A 19665-nucleotide genomic window follows, 5' to 3' on the forward strand; every position below is an offset into this window, starting at 1 on the left:
TCTCTTTCCTATCCTGTCCCTCCTGTACAGCCTATAGCCCTTGACATTGACCGCCTAATCATGCATTTCGTCCCACCACGTTTCCGTAATCCCCACTACGTCCAGGCTGGTGTCAGCCAGCAGGAGGGTGAGTTCCTCCTGCTTGTTGCCCATACTACGAGCGTTTGTGTACAGGCATTTGAGGCCTCCTGTGGGTGTGTGTACTGACCCTCTAGTCCCAGTGTTACCCTGGCCCCTCTCTCTTACCTGTTTTTTCGCTTCGCTCGTTGGTCTGGGCTGGGCTGTAGTTGTGGGCGCTGTTTGGTTTGGCAGTCTGATGTTTCCTTCGCCCTCATCTTCCCCTTCCCCCGACGAGCCTAGTTTAAAGCCCGCCGGCTTTAAACTAGAGAATGTTGACGTTCTCTCTGTTGTGGTTCCCTCTAGCTGGGAGGTGAAGGAGCTGGCTCCCTGCCCTGTGACCTGTGGAGGAGGGAGGATTCCGGTGTCCATTCGCTGCATCAGACAAGAAGGCAACACAACCCATGCCCTCCCCCTCTCCGAGTGTATCCAGATACCTTGGCCCACCAGCAGCAAAGAGTGTGGCACTGTCCCGTGTCCAGCGAGGTAACTGCTGTCTGCCCCTCAGAGCCTGTATGATCCTTGGGAGCAGCTGAATCAAAGATCTTGGATAACACATGCTTAAGGGACTTGGAAAATCTTAGCTGAACAACCCTTGATCATGTACTACCACAGAGAGGGGCACAGCCTCCTGGCAGTAAACCCGTGACTCCAGATGGGGACAAAACCTTTCCAGGGGGGTTGCCTAGTTCACCATTCTGAGAGCCTGTGTGCTAAATGACCATCAGCCCATGTCAGCACAATGAACTTACCCTGCTTGGTGGTGATGCCCACAAGCATGCTGTGCTGCTCCATGCAGATTGCTTTCTAGGGTGGAAGCAGTGCCGCCACATGCATGTGATGCCACGGGTGCACTAAGTGGCACCACTAATTCATTGTGGTTGGACAAATCTCACTCCTGGTTCTTTGGTGGCTGGGGGAGGCTTGCAGGCGTTGATGGCTGCCTTGTCTCCAGGTGGAAGTACAAAAGAGACTCGTGCAGTGCCAGCTGTGGTGGGGGCGTGACACGCCGGATCTTGTACTGCGCCAGGGAGACTGGGGAGAAGGTGGAAGAGATTGTAGCAGATGCACAGTGTCATGGCCTGCCTCGCCCAGAGGAGCAGGAGCTGTGTAACCTGGAGCCGTGCCCTCCGAGGTCAGTAGGATCACGCTGGGGCCGAACACTTGGCTTTGAAAGTGCCAGGGAAGCAGCCGGGCTTTGAAAGTGCCAGGAGGTGACTGGGGGAGTGGGGCCCTGTGTTTTATCACTTTTGAGGCCAGCATGTGTTTTGCTTGGGGTGCTGCTGCTGTTAGAAGCATCTGGGGTGCTTGCTGCCATTACCAGGCATTATTGGCATAGGTCAGGGTTAAGATGGGTGGCAGTACTGCAAAGGAGGCTTGTGCTCCAGCTGTCTTCTGGGATGGGGTATGGCTTCTACCATCTGCTTTTTGCTTTGATGCTAATGGAGGAGGAAAATCATGCCGTGTTGAATTTCCCCCTCTTGTCCTTGAGCCAGGTGGAAAATAGCTAGGACCAGCCCGTGTTCTTCCTCCTGCGGTATGGGCATAGCCATGCAGGTGGTCATCTGTGTCCAGATTCACCAGGGCCTGGAGAGGGAGCTGGAAGAGAGCTTATGTCCTGAGGCAGAGAAACCCATCTCCAGCATCCCATGTGTCATCAGGATGTGCTCGTACGAATGGGGCTTCACTGACTGGACGGAGGTATCTGCTGCCCTTCAAATGCAGTGTGAGATGTCCCGTACTACCAGTGTAGGGGCTTTCCACCTGATCTCGGGAGTCACGCAGGGAACTAGCTATTCTCTCTTGGGAACTCCAGGGTATTAACTCCCCTCAAAAATGCCCAACTATTTCTGAGGGACTGTCCATTCACCTTCCCTGTGCTTACTAGCCTAGTGTCTGCCCTGTCTCCTGTTTCTTCACTCTAGCTTTTGGCTGCTGTTAAAGCATTGTTCATGGTTGTTTTTTGTCCTTGAAGAGCTCCATACAAACCCATGCTGAGCTTTGTTCAGCCCTTCTCCCAGCAGATCAGATACCCATCAAACAGCAATTTGTAAGTCCTGATAGGGCCACTGGGGACTTCCAGCTTGGGATATCGAAGCCCAGTGAGGTTAAGTGACTTGGCTAATGGTGAGAACAGAACCAAGGTTTCCTGATGCGCTGACCCAGAATCTGCACAGAAGCCCAAACAAATGTGTAGTTTCCTCCCCTGTGGGTTTCCTTCCCTGCAGTGTTCAGCATCATGTGGCAATGGCATTCAGATGCGGCAGGATTTCTGCCTCAACCCAAAGACCCACGAACACGTGAACCCTGTCTTCTGCCTGCACTCCCCCAAGCCCATCACTGTGCGTGGCTGCTCAGCCGGCCCCTGTCCTAAGCCATCTGCTGCAGCCAAGTCCTCAGAGGAACCCCAGATGCCATCTTCAGCCACAAACCTGCTGACAATGTCAGTGACTGTCTCTCCTGAAAAGCCAAAATATAAGGACCTGGATCTTCCTCCAATGGGCATGCCAGCCCCTTTGCTGACAGCGTCTGAGGAAGATGCAACTGGCATGGAAGACACTGCAGGAGAGTCCAGTTACGTGCTCACTACATAAGGCTTGGTTCTTGTGCATACTCAGGCAGGGAGGATAGGAATACTCCAGCACTTAGCTCATACTCAGGCAAGAAGTGTGGGAGTACTCTGGGACTTCAAGAGAAGGCTAGTTTCAATTAACTTTCCAGAATTAGGGCTCATTATCATTTAACATCCAATGATATTGGTTATAGACTCTGAATGAAGCCCTGCAGATACAGGAAAGCTCCTTGCCAGTGTGCTAGGGTGAAAGCCTCAGGGTATAACAGGACGTGGGGATGGACATGATGTTGGGAATGGGGAAGCTCTGCTTTGAGTGCAGTTGTTCATTGGCTTTGCTGCTAGGAAGGTCCCCCTTAGAACTGATGCAGCAGGGAAATGTACGCAGCTCTTTGGAATTCAGGTTTGCTCCATACTCAAGCTGGCACAGATTTATGGCCAGGTTCCTGGCGATCATACCCTCCAGATGTAGCCCTAGTGGTTTGCCTGAAAGAAGTGAGGTGTGAGCTGCCATGCCCTTTGCTGGGCTCTTTGGGGTCTCCAGGGCTCTGTGGCTGGCAGGCTTGTCAGACCTGGCACATTCTCACTGTGTACCTTGCATGGAGGTCATGCGTGCCATGGTGTGAGAGTCCTTCAAAGAGCTGGTGAGAGAGTACCTTGCAGATGCCAGGGGACCTAGAGTGTGAACTCCGTGTTTTAGCATCGGTATGTTACTTTGGGTGCTCTCAGTCACTGGGGCCTCTGGCTTTGTTTGCGTTGTGCAGGTATCTGCGGGAGGCTCTTCCTCAACACCATGGGCGTCATCAACATGACTGGCCTGCAGGTCAATGACTGCACAGTCGCCATCGGCCGCCCCCTGGGGGAAGTGGTAACAGTCAAAGTGCTGGAGAGCTCCTTAAACTGCAGTGCAGGTACGGTGCAGAGCTGGTTCATGGAGGGAGACTAGCCAGGCTCTTTCCCAAGTCTGTACCTGCTGCTGCTTCATGACTTCTTTACATGCTTTGTCTGACAGTCTGGCATGTCCCATTGCTGGTTGACCAGGGCTAGGCTTCCCAGCTGGGGAACTTGCTACTTCTGACTCATGAGAGCCTAGGCATAGGAGGCAGAAGCACTGTGCAGGCCATTGTTTTTTGTTTCTGTTTTTCTGATTTATTTCTTGATTTATTCTGTCATGCCTTGTGTGGGACTCTCTCACTTTCCCCTGAAGATTTCATAATCCAGGTAGAGTCTGTCTCATAGGTAACGTAAAACAGTGCACACACTTCTGCTACTGTGCAAACTTTTGTAAATATATTAACAGGGCTACTGGTATTAGGTTAGAATAAATTATAGTGTTGTGATGAATTTTGGATCCTGGTGGTTCCAGTCCTCAAGCGAGGCATAGAACCAGTGTCCTGATCCTGTCGTGGCCCTTGAAGTTCCCATGACACCCTTTTTAACTCAAGACATTAGCTACAGTCTCCTTGCCAGATTCCAGTGTGAACAGTGAGAGTTTCCTCATTAAACTCCCCTTTGAATTTCATTTGGATACGGGGGTTTTCTTCACTGCGTGTCTTGAACTGCTCTCTAGTGCTGCTGTGTACTGTTAAATAGGTACTGCATTTTACCCAGAGGTGGTTGCATGTCAGTAGTTGGTGAAGTGATAACATTGATTTCTCCAGCAGTTTGTTAGATCAGGAAGCTGCTGTGAAGTGACAGCGTTCCCTGTCCCACTTCCGATTTGTCACAGGAGAGATGGTGCTCTTTTCTGGGCGGCTGATGTGGCGGACTGGCTGTAGGAAGCTGACCATGGCATCTCTCAGTACCAGGACCAACACGCTGATGGTGAGACAGCGTCTTGTGTTCCCAGGGAACGGCATAGTTTTTCAGTACAACAGCAAAGCTGCAACAAAAAAGCATTACCAAGGTATGTGGCTCTACTGCTTTAGATTAAGGGTGATGAAGGCAAGGCCCATAGGCTTCCAAAGAGCAGTCCATGGAGAGGATGCACCTCTCCATGAAGTAGTAAGGCCCATGGAGATACATGAGCTGCCTTGCTTGTGCCTTGAGATGCCTATTTGAAATGCCCTTTCTGGATGCATTTACTTTTGCCTCGCTGCTCTGACCACCAGATCTCCAACAGCTTTCCTGCCCACTTTCCTCCTCCTCCTCCTCCTCCTCCTTCTTCCCCACAGACTGCGATGTGCAGCTGTTTGGCTCTCGAGGAGAAATTGTGAATCCTGTACAGTCTCCTGACCCCAGAAGACAAGTGGCCTGTCGCACCTTCATCACTGTGGCTCCACGGCATCGCATTGCCATTCATGCCCTCTACATGGACCTGGGGCCTGAGAGCAACCACACATACTCCAGTTATATCTTGGTGAGTCACCAGGCTGAGGTGAGGCACAGCTGAGGTCTCAGTGCCCCTCTTAGGTCCTCACAAGTTTGTGTTGAAATTCAGGGTTCAGAGCTCACTGCAAACCTGGTGGGGGCAGATTCTGATCTCAAAGGCATCAGTGTAGACTTGAATTAATCCTATTGAGGTCTGTAGGTTCCAGCATCCAGCTTTGGCTGAGGGTGACGTCCTGTCCTGCAGGGCACCAGGTTCCCTGGCCTCTGGCTAGTCTTCCCTTAGGGCTCCCATCCCAGCACAGTTATTTCTCTGGCTGGAAAGATACAGCTAAGCGTGTGCTAGCGACTCATTCCCCTCTCTCTTCAGATACGTGATGTAAACACCATGAAGACAATCGTGTTCCATGGGAAACACCTATTCCTTTGGGAGTCAACCGGGAACCAGGCTGAAATTGAATTTCATGATGACTTCACAGAAGGCCACGGCAGTTTCCGAGCAGAGTATCAGGTCACCGAGCCCAGATAAGTGAGAAACAGGGACATTTCTGCCAGAGAGGCAGGGGAGTAGTGAAGAGCCCTGCCACTGATTAACCATGCGATTCCAGTGAAGTCATTGAACCTCCCCGCCTCTGTTCCACCATTTGTTTAATAGGTATAATAGTCCCTGACTGCTTCTTAGGAGCAGTTGGCTAATAAGCACCTTTGCAGTCCTGGAACACAAGGTGGTCTATAGATGCCAGGTATTACAAAATAGTTTTCATCAGTGGATTCCTTTTCAGCCTCTGTCAACTAGTACTGCTAAAATAATGTACTTCTCTGAAGCCAAGGGCTGGGGACACTGCTGCATACATCTCCTTTCTGTGCTATGATGCAATGCTGTCTTTTGAAAGAGGCCCCTCCTGCTCAGTGTCCCCTTATGGGGACAGCAGCTAGGGAAAGGGAACAAACTTTCCCATCAGACACAAGCATTTTTCCTTTTGGCCATGGCTGTGAAAGCGGTGTGGAAAAAGTGTGTAGTTTAGGGCTCTGGGTCTCACTCCAGCAGTGTTAAGGGACCTGATCAGTTTTACACACTTCACCATCTAATGGGGCCTTAAATATAAACAGAAATAAGGCCTTGTATGTCTGGAAGTAACACTCATGTGTACTGGTATTTAGGAAAATAAAACCTTGGTGAAAACATCTGCCTGCTCAGGTGCATCCAGCCTCTGCTTTTTGGGCCCATCTTTGCTCTATCACCCAGAAGTTTCAGAGGGCTGGTTTCTATTGATGACAGACTTTACAAAGTTGCATATGTGTTACACATTTCTCTGCACTGAACTCTCCTGGCTTTTCAGCAGCCTGTCATTGGTTGTGTTGCTCTTGGGATTTCTCTGGGGGGAATGCAAGTTGGAAGGAAAAGAGAAAGGGCTGGTGTGTCAGCTACACAGAATTTAGGAGCATCCTCCTTTCTCAGGTTTTCCCTTTTTCCTTCCACATGGCACGTTTTCTTTTTCATTATCTATTTTACTTCTTGGTACAAGGCCTCTCCTGGTAAAGACTAAAGATAATGAAAGTTACCCCCATGGAGAGTAACAGCTGGACACTGTAAGCTGCAATTAGCAGGGAAATTAAGTGTGACATCAGCAAGACTGGTTACTCAGTGGAACGCAGTAGAATATCTCCAAAACTATAGCACATATAATAATATATACCCTACTGTACATAATACAACAACCTCCTTATATCTCACTGTACGTGCACTGGTACACTGGAAAGCCCTTGGAAGCTGTGTATGATCAGTGGTAACAGCAGTGAAGAGTGGTATAGAGCAGTGATAAATTCACCCTTGTCTTTGGTCAGGTAAGATTCCAGTTTGTTTTTAGTAGAATCCTCTTCAGCAGAAAGACCTGCTCACCTTGGGCTCATTTTGGTCCAAAAATCTTTTGACCTCATTGAAATCTTTTGACCTCTCTCTCCTGTGCAAAGCAGCCTTCTTCAGTGCTGATCTGAAGCTCTGCTGGGAATGGCTGCACCTTGCATTCACACCTGGTGAAATATGGATGTTCCCTTGGGGAGTTTTAGCCCTCTCCTTGTCTGCTTTTAAATAGATCCTGTGATGCCCTCTCAAAGCCCCAGATTCACAGCTTCCCACCTGTTCCTGGTGCCTGTTTCTAGTGGTTAAATCTGGATTTTTTTCAATCACTAGCCTCTAGTTTTACACTCAGTGACTAGGAGAGGAGGCAGAAAGGAGGTGGTCTGAACACCTACACCCCTATTGTAGTTGGAGTTAAAGGTGCCCAGCATGCTGCACAGTGGATTCATCATCTGCTTCCCTGCATTTCATAGCATATCCCTATTTACCCAAGAGCTTCAATAGCAGTGAGAGTGTATTCTCTTCCTAGTCTGTTTTGTAACCATATCAGGCATGGAAGCTGCAATAGTGGCACTATCCAGTTCCTCCCCATCTGCCGTGGTTCCAAGTACTATACACACTACAGTACTGTGAGTCCAAAAGAGACTACAACTATAGAACTGTAGCTCTCCCTGTAGGACCTGTCTGAGATTTTGCAACTTCTTTACCTATTTCAGGACTAGGGAATGGGAAATATACTGGAATTAACTTAAGGGATGTGTCCTGAAGGAAAATCGGTATGCTACAGCAGAGATGAAGTAATCTAGGAGGATCAAGGCCATTTTCACTATATCCGGTCCTATTACATTCCCACCTGAGGGAGTCTCTGACAAGTAAATTGCCATGACATCAGGGGATAAACCAGCACTGTTGAAGTCAGAGGATGCTTTGCTATAGACAGAGACGGAACCAGGATCTCACTCTTCATCTGAATGCACTTGGCCTTCTCTCTTTAATCTAAATCTTTCCCAGAGTGCCTCATTACTTTAATTTTTGTATGATTGTAATAATCTATCTGTTGCCATCACATTGACCTGTGACTGGAACATTGTCATTGAACAGAAGAACATCCCTTGAGACCTGAGATTTTGGTGCTCCGCTGTTGCAATTTGTTCTCTTGCTCAGAGCTAAACCTTTCCTTTTTTTATCTCTCTCCTCCATCATCATTAAGGAAGATCACCTCTGGAGCAGCTGGAGACTGGAGTACAAAATGGCCTTTGGGCAGAAGCGGCATTGGAGATGTTATTTTTTGCCCTTGACATGTGACATACACTTAAAGCTGAGAGTCTAATGTAATGAGCTGATACCAGGAGCTAGGGCTTAAGAAACTATCCGATAGCATGAGACTTGTGATGAAGGAGTTGGCAACACCACGGTTCAAAGGCACTTTCCCCAGTAGCTAATGTGAAAGGGCCCTCACTGGTTTCCCTGCATTTCTTAAAACACCCTTGTTTACCCAAGAAATGCAGCAGGAGCAGGAGGAGATTGTGAAAGCCCCATGGGAACACACAGTCAGATCCAAGTTCACAAGAGAGAGCAGCTTTACAGAACTGTCCTATTGGGTTAAATCCTGAAGGAGGGACCCTGTTTCCAAATGTCTGACCTTAGACAGATCTGGGAGTCTATGAACTTTTTATTGCCCTTGGAAAGAGCTGGCGTGAAGGGGGTGGTACTGTACCAAAGAGCAACCCACACCTGCTGACCACACCTCGGGCCTCCTCCATCTCTGTGCAGGCACTTGCTTGGTCTGACAGGCCTGCTGCCCAGCCCCTTGCCTCTCCTGCACAGTTGTCCAGACAGGACAGCCTAGTGGTGAAAGCATGGGACCATGCAGGCAGACACCTGGGTTCTGCTGGTTTTGCCACAGACCTACTGGTTGGTCCTGGGCAAGTCACTCAGCCTCTGTTGTCAAGCAGAAGTGCAGCAGTGACCACAGCAGTCACAGCACAGCTGAGAAGCCTTCCCAGAGGCTTGCGCGTGGGTTTTCAGCCAGACTCATATGTACGGCAGTGCTGCCGGTTGGCACCAGGGAGCTCTTGTGTGGCCATGCAGGGGCTCACGGCTGCTCCCTCTGCAGCTCACCTGTGGGCAGGCATCCACCTAGGTGCGCTCAGATCAGGCTTCCCCGCATGCCTGCCTGCAAACGTGCCTGCCTTCCCGTGCATGCGTGCAGACCTGCAAGGAGCCCCTCCTCTGGGAGCTGCAGCTCATGAATATGTAGAGCCAAGGCCCAGCCTGCTTGGCTGCTTAACGAGGGGGCTGACATCAGAGCCCTCCCACAAGGGGGGGGCCCACAATGCAGCGCGCAGGGCGACGTGGATCAGAGACTCTCTATTGTCAGCAGGAACAGAACAGCTGTTGAGGGGCAGGCAGGGGCCAGGCCGGCTCCATGGGGCGGTGGTGAGGGGCCCAGCAGCTGCGGCCCCCCCTGAGGGGCTGTCACCAAGAGGGCAGGAGGGAGGGAGCATCCTCCACTGCTCTGCCTCAGGTGGGAAGGGGGTGGCTCCTGGCCCTTGAGGAAGCCGGCTACCATGATCTCCCAGGAGGACCAGTTCCAGCCGGCCGCCCCAGCCCTGGGCCCAGCTGACTCCAGCGACGATGATGGCATGACCTGGTGGTATAGGTGGCTGTGCCGCATTGCCGGGGTCGTCGGGGGCATCTGTGAGTATCCCGTAGCCCTCGCTTCCCAGGGTGCTGCTGGAGCAGGTGGTCCCCAATCCGTCCTGCTTCCTTTGCTTGCCTGGACTGGCGTGCATTAGGGCAGCCTGCTTTGCATGGTCAGGTGTGCGCACGAGGGTGGGAGCCGTGTACACACGAGTGCCCGGTGCGGGGGCAAAACAATAGTTTGCAGCAGCAGTTTTGTGTTTCAGACAATCGAGGATCTAGAAGCAGGCAGCGACGGGGGTGTGGGCTGCGCTTTGGGATCGTTCAGTCTGCCTGCCCAGCACTTTCCCTGCAGGCAAGAACAGCACTGTGCTACTTACACATCTCTGTGGTTGTGTCAACCCCGACAAGGTCCCAGGCCCCGATCCTGCATGGGGGGGTGGGCAGTGATATGAAAGGGGGTGCCCAGGGTGGTGCAGGCAGGTGGCTGGATTAGGCCCATGGGGGTTGCCCTGTCAGTGTTTCCAGTCTGGTGCCTGGGCTTTTTCTTTACCCCTGCCAGGTTGTTGATTTCCAGATGTTTTTTGTGTTGCTGCTGCTGCTCGTAGCAAGGGAAGTGTATTTCGGTGAGGTCGAGCAGGGAGGATTTTCTCTCGGAAGGGCTGGTTTCTTCTCTTCCTACTGAAAAGGACAAAACGAATAGGTCTCCGAGCTGTAAGGGGCCATCGTTTCCAGTCCGAGCTCTTGCTGGAAACTGTCTGTGATTCTTGCACAGAGCCCAGTCATTTCTGGGAGAGCGAGTGTGTTTCTCATCGAAGCGGTGTTCACTTTGCTGTAACATTTCATCTCATCCCTTTCTCTGCCCTTGCCCCCTGGTCTAGGGCTGCTTGGGCAAAGCTGCTGCCTGTTTGCAGCTGCCCTTGTGTGTGGTGCTACCGGGAGGCAGGTTTTTTGCAGTCTCTTTTGTTTGCATTGATCCAGTGCCTAATGTAGACCCGAGAAGGTTCCTGGTGGAGGCTGGGGCTTCTGATTGGGCTGCACGGGGCACTACACCAGTTGGCACTGAATTACTAGCACTGTGAAAGGTTTTACTGGAATTGTTCCTATCAGGGGAAATTGGCCCAGTGCACAGGGCTTAGTGGAAAGCCCTTGCTGCTTCCCCTGGTGCTCGTGTGTCCCCAGGGAGCTGGCTGGAGAATCTCTCTTGGGCTGGAGTGGTAGGAAGCTGGACTCTTCCCCCAGCTCATGGTCAAAAGCCCCAGAAAGGCCATGAAGAGTGCAGAGCCAACAGGCTGTGGTTCCCATATGGTGACACTGTTGCAGTCCCCAAGCAGTTCAGACTAGTGACCCAACCTCCAGGTCAGGAGATGGGTTTAAAAATCACAAGTTGGGTTTGTTCCCTTTACCTCTGACAGGGACAGAAATTACACATAAACCAGTATATGTGATTGGAGACTGGTTCAAATCTGTAACACAACAGAAGTTCAGCGCGTTTAAACTGCTTTCAAAATGGCTGAAACTGGTTTAAATTTAGATGGATGTAGTATCAGATTTACCTGATTTAGGTTAAATTGGTTTATTGGACTTCTGTCCCAGATCCCTTCTACATTCAAGTTGACTCTCAGTTCCCCAGCATCCCAAGATGCTTTGCACCTCCCCTGAAAACCCCGTCCTTGCAGGGTGGGCAGGCTCACTTTGGCTCAAGGTATTTGCTCCAGGTTAGCAGGGTGGCGTGCCCTAGCCCCCCTGGCTTCTGGCCAGGGCCACTGCAGGCAGGTAGCTGCATTTCCATAAGCAAAAGTGAATGTCTGTTTACTTGCTTATTGGTTCAATCTCCGCAGCTTAGACTAACCTGCGAAGATTGAATCGATTCAGCCTTGTGCTTTTTGACTGTTTGTACTTAGCCCTGGTGCCCGAGGCCTTGAGGCCCACTTGGCTCATACTGCCAAGGTTTTCTGTGCAACCAGGCAGGCAGGGATATTGTTCTGAACCTCTGAGAATTGCTTCTTCTTGTGCTTTTGCTCAGCAAGCAACAAATCCACCAAGCAACTCAAAGGCAATTTGATATCAGGATTCAAGAACTGGCCTATAACAGGAAGAGTGGTTCCCTGAGCCCTCCGTTACCACTGACCTCTTTTCAGGGTCTTCCTCCCTGAGTGTTACATCAACAGTTGCTGGAGAAGACTGGACTATATCTCCAGTTTTTATGAGTTGCCAAGTGTTGAGTCCACTCCCTAGGATGTTCACTGGTTGTATCTGGGTTGCTAAAAGGATCATTGTATCCTGATGGGGCCACAGTCATTCTTGGCATAATCTGCTGTAACTTTAGTGGAGTCATGATTGCTGATGCCAGGGCAGAGGTTGGCCTATATGCTGTAGCCAAAAATACACTATAGACAGAATCGCCTGTGCTTGGAGAGGGACTTGGGTGAACTTGTTTTTATTCCCAGCTCTGCCACTGAGTGACTGTGGGACTCAGGCAGGTCACTTTGTAACACAGATGTGATTTTGTTGAGAAACCTTTGTACCGTACTTTGAAACCTTGGGCAGAGAGTACTATAGAATATGCATGAGAGCAGGCCTGCCACATGGGCTGTGAAGTGCAGTGCGCCTTTCTGCCAGGAGTCCCATTTCAGCTGCACATTTATTGCTGAATTTCCTTAGTGACTCAGCCCAGGACAGAAATTAAATAAATAACCAACCAGGAGAATGGTCCGATTCCCCTATTACAGACATGCCCTTACTTTAAAAGCCTCTTTGTGGCCTGGCACCGTGAAAGGCATCTCAGCTGATGGCTGTGGTTCCATTTGGACTTCTCTGGCAGGTGTCAGTAAACCTCCAGTAAGGCAATGACACATTGGGGTGCTTTGGAGGGCTCCCGTGCAGCAGAAGTGAGGACAGCAAAGGTCACTGAACCACTGTCTCAGTGGCTGTTGGCAAACGCTGGGGTGCCCGGTGTTTCGATGATTGCATATCACTGACTCAGTTGCCAGCAAATGCAAAACGCCCATCGTGCTGATTTCAGGAACAAGAGAACTGTTTGGTCAGTGCTACTGCTTGATTGACCCTTGGCCTCGATGGAAGGGATACAGGAGAATTTTGCACGCAGACTTTGTCTTAGGAGAGTCATGGGGTTTTTTTTAGGTTCCCAGAAAAAAGAGCCCCTGATTCTTAATGTCTTTGGAAAGATGCAGGGAAGGAAGCAATACTCGTGGCATTCAGCCCGGATTTACGATGAGAAAAAGACATTCTGCTTCTCCTATGGCTCGGACTGGAATCGGGTTCCTTCTAAACATCCTTGCCTAAAATGTTCCTTGGTGTTACAGTCAGCTGTTAAGCCACTGCCGTGTTTCTTCCCAAGAGGTAGCTGCGTTTCAGTGAGGGGTGACATGCTCCCTGTTGCTAGCTAGTCTGGAAGTTTGATGTGCTTGGAGATGGCTTACGTGGGTCCTAGTGAAGGCCATGGACTTGTCTTTAAGGGCAAAACTTTGATTCAGATGTTTGTCCCCCTCCTCTGCTCATGCGTTTATCCAGTAAGATCAGGGAGGAAGGTTACCAGCTGTCTGCCGTGTCCTTCCCTGCAGAGTGGCAGCTGGCCCCATGAACCTGGCCTGTGCTTCTCCTTGCAGTGGGAGCTAAGTCATGGGCCTGCTGGCTGAGCGTGGCCAAAGTACTTGGAGCTCTGTGCCTCAGTTCCCCCCCGACTCTCTTTTTAAACAGAAGCAAATCACCCTGCCCTCTTTTTAGGAAGTGCTTGGAGACTGAAGGGTGAGGATCACTATGAAAGGGTTGTCCCTGTGTCTCCTTTGCCTTCCCTTCTATCTTGGCTTCACATCTTATGATTGCCATCTTCAGACTGAATACCCCTATACTCTACTCTTGCCCCCAAACTGGAGGAGTGGGCCTCCCTGCTGCTGACTTGCTGTGTGCACTCAGGCAAGGTACTTCATCGCTGTCTGTACAAAGGATCCTTAACCTGCTTTGCCCTCCCCACTACAGAAAGGATGTGGGCAAATTGGTGAGAGTCCAGCAGAGAGCAACTAAAATGTTTCAGGGGCTGGGGGACATGCCTTGTGAGGAGGGGCTGGGGAAACTGGGCTGATTTAGTCTGGAGAAGAGAAGACGGAGGGAGGATTTAATAGCAGCCTTCAACTACCTGAAGGGTCTTTCCAAAGAGGATGGAGCTGGACTGTTCTCAGTGGTGGCAGATGACAGAACAAGGAGCAATGGGCTCAAGTTGCAGCAAGGGAAGTTGAGGTTAGATATTAGGAAAAATGTTCTCACTAGCAGGGTAGTAAAACACTGGAACAGGTTACCCCAGAGGTGGTGGATTCTCCATCCTTGGAGGTATTCAAGACCTGGCTAGGCCAAGCCCTGGCTGGGACGATCTAGTTGGGGCTGGCCCTGCTTTGATCAGGGGGCTGGACTAGACGTGACCTCTTGAGCTCCGTTCCACTCTTATAGTCTATGATCCTATGAATATCTGAGGTTTCACTAGTGATGGCCCTCAAATTTGTCCCCCTTCTCCATCTCAGGAGCCACTTGAGGAATGACAAACATAGACTCTATTGAAATACCTCAGTCTGAGATGGTTTTGTGTACTGACATACATGACCCAGTCACCTGCATAATGTAGGCACTGGAGGCATACCAGCACTCCCCCTGCCCAAGCCACCTTTGCAGTCCATGCTGTTTAGTTGCAGGTTTTGTCAGGCTATTACGTATTATCGAGCCAGTCCTGCTGCAGTATCCCACTGTCCCTCCCCCACCCAGGGCTCAGATTCCTCCTGTGAATAACTGGAGGCTCTTGCGGTCAACGGAGGAGGATGTTGGTATCAGATGCAGGGAACTTTTGCAAGTTTAATGAGCTGCAAGGTAAGTGTGTGCTCTAGTGCTGGCTTCAGAGCTGCTGGCATTACACATTCAAGGCCTCCAGGGTTATTTTGGGTCTCACTTTGTCAAATATATTCTTCCATGCCTGTGAGACGGGTGGAGCTGAGGGCTGAAGATGACCCAGTGGTGGCCTGGAGGATCCTTGTGACATAAGAGGGGTCGTGCCATTGCGCAGAGCCGAGCACACAGTTTGCTGGCACATCCTTGTGGCTGCCTGTGGTTTGCCACAGACTGGGGCTATTTTTCATTCCACTGTTTTCTTGTAATAAAAGATCTTGTGCTGCTCGCAGGTAACTCTTTATACAGGGGCAAAGTACAGGGGATTTAGAGATTCCTCTGCAAACAAAACCAGAGTTTACTTTCAAGTGATTTCATTTCAAAGCAAACAATCTGGTCTTCTGTGTAAAGGAGAAGATCGGTGGAGTCCTGGGCTTGAAGGCCTCAAGTCTTGAGTAAAGGGAACTGCTATGGTCTGAGAAGATGCCCTGCTTTCTATTCTGGCCACAAAACCCTTCTGCCCCTCACCCTTTAGTGTAGATGTGCATGAGCTGCTTTTCATTGTGTTGCAATAGTGTCTGGAGGAGCTAGGGGGGATGCCAGGAGTGGTGAGGGTTGGGAGGGAAACACGGCAAGTTGGCCATGTGAATCCACAAGCTTCCTCAAACCCAGGTGCCGCCACTCGCCCAAGGTGACCGGCAGGTCTGTGTCAGGGCCTGTTCTCCTGCCTGCCTGCCTTGTGGCGGATGTGCTAAACCACACTGTCGCCTCTGTGTCCTCAGTGCTTCAGTTTTCATATTAATTGGAATCGATTTCTTTGCTTTCAAGCCTGTGCGCTTGCCGGCCTCTGGAACTGCGTGACCATCAACCCCCTGAACATCGCCGCCGGGGTGTGGATGATGTAAGTAGACTCCTCCTTCCTTCCCCGCTGCAGGACTGTTGGTTTTTAGCACCATTTAGCATCTACCCACAATAGCTTTATGCTTCGAGGGCAGATAGCTCAGTGATTGCATTTCCAACCCGATATGGCCAACCTCTGCCCTGTGTGCAACTTACCGTGACATTTATGCCCAAGCTGGCTGTTGGCTCTGAGCTTGATTCTCAGTCCTGCCAGCCTTGTACCGCATGTACCTGGTCGGGGAGATGGCAACAAAGGTGGGTCTAACTTACCCCACCTGGAGTCTCCTGGCTGGGGTGGCTGGAGTGCAGGGTGCTTGCTCTCTGCACTTGGGGATTCGTTGCATAAAAGGGGTGATTTAAGTAGCTAGCTAAGCTAGTCCTTGGCTATGAGTGCTGAGATATAATCAAGCTCCGTATTAAAAATGTTGTTTCACTGTGCGGGGCCTGAGCTGCCACTGTTGTTGGCTATGTGTGCCTGGGGATTGTGACTGCATTCCTCCTACGGGCACATTCCTCCTCTCTGGCAATTGGTGACAGGGTTAACTCTCTTCTGTTTTGCTTTGAAGGTTAAACGCATTTGTCCTGTTCCTGTGTGAAGCTCCTTTCTGCTGCCAGTTTGTGGAGTTTGCAAACGCAGTGTCTGCACGGGCAGATCGGCTGCGGCCCTGGCAGAAAGCTGCCTTCTACTGTGGGTGAGGATGGGCGCGTGCATCTTACGGGCTGGGCAGCAGTGCCTGGTTTCATGGGGATGGGGGCCTGATGCTGCTCTTGCTCAGACTTAACTCATGGTGTTAATGTTATTGGGCTCAAAGACCCTACTTGGGCAGGGCCAACATGTACCAACATGATACCTGCCCCAGAAAGGTCACAACTAGGCCAATGGGTTCTCTCTGAGTGAAGCTGAGGTGTGCTAAGGACTGGGTTGATCCTTCAAGAAAAGTACAGGGCAATGAGGTACTGCCCCAGCCCTGGGAAGTCCTTGTGCATCAGGGAGATGCTGCATCTTCCCTGGTTTTCCCATGGACCCAGCGAGGAGCAATGTTGCCAGTTGGTGCAGAGCCAGCGGCGTGTGGCACTGGGATCATGGTCCTGCCTGTTCTTGTGAGCGGGGGCAGTGCCGGGCCAAAGCAGATTCCAGTGGTTAGTCCAGGCCATCACTGAGCGTGTTTCATTTGGGATGAAGACCCACAGCCACTCTCTAGGTGCAGAGGGGATGCCGCAGAGGTGGGAGGGAGTTGTTTTGGGGTCTGACCTTGCCTTTCTGTCCTCAGGATGGCTGTGTTCCCAGTTATACTCAGCCTCACATTGACCACGTTGCTGGGAAATGCGATTGCCTTTGCGACGGGGGTGCTGTACGGCCTGTCAGCACTTGGCAAAAAGTAAGACTGAGCACTCTTTTCTTCTTACAGGGGAGCTGGGGGATGAGGAGGCCAGGAATCAGCGTGCTGGGCCTGTGTGATATGTGATGATGATGACTGCCTCCGGCAAGTGCCCAGGGTTTGGGAGAGCCCTGGGCTGAGAGGCATTTTAGGGCACAGTGTGGTTCAAAGAAAGACCAACCTAAAAAATAAAGGCTAACATGTTTATTAGCACTATCTAGGAGCCTTTGTCAGGGCATCCTAAGATCACACTGCCAAGCCTGCTGCCTACTGATGGGAGGTTTTCCCAGTATGTGTCAGGAAGCTCCTACATGGACACTTGTCACGTTTCAGATTGGGGGTGTTAGGTTAAAAATCGTGTGTGTGTGTATTCTCACATGTACAGAATATACCCTATGTGTGTATTTAAAAAACCCCTGTGCTTGTATTATCTACCAGCAAATCCTTGTATCCTTGCACAGCATTTTGCAGCACTCTCATGGCTGGTTTCTTACCTTTGTTCTGTGGCTTCCCTTGGCCAAAGCAAATCCCAGTCACCACCACTTGACTGTTTCAGACCAGATTTGTTCTCCGAACCTTGTGCAGCAACCGAGTACTGGAGCAGTAGGTGCTGCTCGGGAATGTCCATATCCCAGCAGGAAGAGACATTCCTACTGGAATAAAATGGAAATCCTTTCTTAATTGGAGTCTTTCTAGTGATCCCAGGATTTGTTAAGTCTTTGGGAGGGGTTTTTTTTGTTGATCATAAGACTGGATTTGGCTCTGACTTGCTATGGCAGAGATGACAACAAATTGTAGCTCTGAATCTGTTTAGATCAGGCAAAATTCCCAGTGATGTTATTGGGAATAGGCTCAGGTTCTGGAAGAGCCAGGAAGCAGCACTTGCTTTTACTCCCAGTTCCCACTCTTGTTACATTGCTGTGGGGGAGGAAGGATGGTTCAGTGCTAAAGGTGCTGCTTTGGAACCAGGGAGACTGAAGTTCAACTACTTATTCTGCCACTGACATCCGGGGTGACCTTGAGCAAGTCACTTAGTCCTCTCCCATGGGACCTGTGCAGATTGCTTCTCCATCAGATTGCTTGTACTCTGCAGTTCCTCAGACATCCTTGACGCCAACTTTGCATTGGTCTGATGGACGTGGAAGGAAGGACTTGTGCCTTGTTGACCAAGGAGATTTCCCAGTGTGATAGTAGCTTACTCTTTGTATTCCAGTAGCACAGACACCTCAGTCTAGACCAGGGATTCCCTGTGCTAGATGCAGTGCATGTGCAATCTTTGCTGGGCAGCATTCACATCGTAATGCCATTCCTTTTCTCTGCAGGGGAGATGCCATTTCCTATGCCAGAATTCAGCAACAGCAGAAGCAGATGGATGAGGAGAAGCTAACAGGAACTGTAGAGCCGCATGCACTGTGAAATTCCCCTTTGGACACACGGGTTTGGGTAACCTCTTGAAAAGACGTAGAAATCTGCTGGGACGTTAAATTGACCTCTCTCCTTTCTATTCCTCTGTGACCTTTTCCAACACTGTGGCAACTGGAGATCTCAGGGGCCATAGGGGCATTCCCTCCCTTCCCAAACAGCCTTGAGAACATCCCAAGTAGAAGGACGCAAGGCTGTGAGTATTGCACATTGCAACTGGAAGATTCTCTATCACGTTGTTAGCTGCTCTGCCCAGTTAGAGGTTATACCCAGAACCAAATAGCTCAACACCCCTTTTTGCACAGAGGGGTGACTAACTCTCAGTTCGAGTTCTGCTTGAGAAGCCAGTGGTATGTATCCTTTCTCAGCAAGGTTAGCCCTGGCCACCATGATGTACCATGGAGTGTCTGCTGGATAGCACGTTGCAGGCCATGATTTTACTTTGGGAATTGGTTGAAGAGTGATGGTGTCAATTCCAGGGGCTTACTAGACCCACATTGTGGCTGCCTTGATTTGGAAGGGGAGTTAGAAACACTGGACAAGTACTTCGCCTCCTAAGTCAGTTGCTTTCCCCTTTCTCTGTGGGAACTATGGAACCAGTTCCAAGTCCCACTGAAGTCAGTGGGAGGTGGGCCTCTGACCCAGACTGAGTTCTGGTCAGGTGTTTTGTGCATTGCAGGCCTTCAGCGATGCTCTCTGGTACAGGCTGTAATATATTAAGTTAGTGTTTAATAATATGATGCTGATGCCTGAATGAATTTTAATTGATAACACTAGTTGATCCTTAGAGTAGGGGGCGGTTTGTGGGGGTGGGGTTATATTAGGGCCTGTTAGGACAGGAATTCATGCCGTGTAGCAAGAGATTCTTACAGCAAATAACAAAGGAATTCAAGGCAATAACAAACTCTCCATAGACTGGATCCAGAGCCTGAAGAAGCTAATGCAGCAGAATATCATTCATTACTAATGGGTTTTGGATCTGGTCCCAGTCCTTGTAAAGCACAACTTCCACATCCTTTGAAATATAACCACAGGTGATGGCTGCTTTTTGAAGTGGACTTGAAATACATCACTTGCTGAGCTTGTTTTATAAAGGGTTTTTTAAAACCTATTACCACTCATCCTTCTATGGGGGAGGAATGTGTAGGCCCCAGCAGAGATGGAGGGGCACACAATCTGAGCAAAGCAGGGTTTTTCTAGCCCCACCAGTCATGTGTGATATACAGGAGCAGGGAGGAAGGGCAGTCCCCTGGCTCATGTGCCCTGATTCTGACTTGGGGTCTTGCATTTTCCTGGTGCTCTGCATCCCCCTCCCTGCCCATGTGGTCTGGACCTCTGAATGTGGGGCCTGCTCTTTTCTTCTGCCTGGCACCAGCATTAGCACTTGGGCCAGACAAGCAGGTCTCTAACCTCCATGGTTATTTTTCTCCCTTGCAAACAAGGGGATAGATCAGGTCTGGGAAGCTTTCTATGCGGCATCCTTTTTGTGAGGCTTGTTTACAGTTCTGCAAGATGAACCAGTTTGTTTTACATGGTGGAATTTATATTGTCTTCCT

At 50.3% G+C, this 19665-nt stretch overlaps 2 protein-coding genes across 4 annotated transcripts in view; both read left to right on the plus strand.

The window, feature by feature from the left end:
• Positions 1–6200, plus strand: part of ADAMTS13 (ADAM metallopeptidase with thrombospondin type 1 motif 13) — a 25169-nt gene extending 18969 nt beyond the window's left edge. For 2 of the 3 annotated variants that reach the window (XM_019540880.1, XM_019540879.1), the window contains exons 25-32: positions 424–603; positions 1073–1252; positions 1614–1818; positions 2346–2691; positions 3454–3600; positions 4419–4595; positions 4864–5048; positions 5388–6200. In XM_019540880.1, the coding sequence (XP_019396425.1) occupies positions 424–603; positions 1073–1252; positions 1614–1818; positions 2346–2691; positions 3454–3600; positions 4419–4595; positions 4864–5048; positions 5388–5546 (1579 nt within the window). In that variant the 3' untranslated portion in view covers positions 5547–6200. The remainder of the gene's footprint in view (positions 1–423; positions 604–1072; positions 1253–1613; positions 1819–2345; positions 2692–3453; positions 3601–4418; positions 4596–4863; positions 5049–5387) is intronic. The other variant, XM_019540881.1, reaches the window with a different exon arrangement.
• A 3007-nt stretch (positions 6201–9207) lies between these two features.
• CACFD1 (calcium channel flower domain containing 1) lies at positions 9208–18326 on the plus strand. Its single transcript, XM_019540883.1, has 5 exons — positions 9208–9575; positions 15237–15309; positions 15875–16000; positions 16580–16687; positions 18010–18326. Exons 1-5 carry the CDS (start codon positions 9446–9448, stop codon positions 18101–18103), a joined length of 531 nt encoding a protein of 176 aa, XP_019396428.1. The 5' UTR covers positions 9208–9445; the 3' UTR covers positions 18104–18326.
• The last annotated feature ends 1339 nt before the right edge of the window (positions 18327–19665 follow it).

Source organism: Crocodylus porosus, unplaced genomic scaffold (assembly GCF_001723895.1).
Source record: "Crocodylus porosus isolate Cpor-Errol unplaced genomic scaffold, CroPor_comp1, whole genome shotgun sequence".
NCBI lineage: Eukaryota > Metazoa > Chordata > Crocodylia > Crocodylidae > Crocodylus > Crocodylus porosus.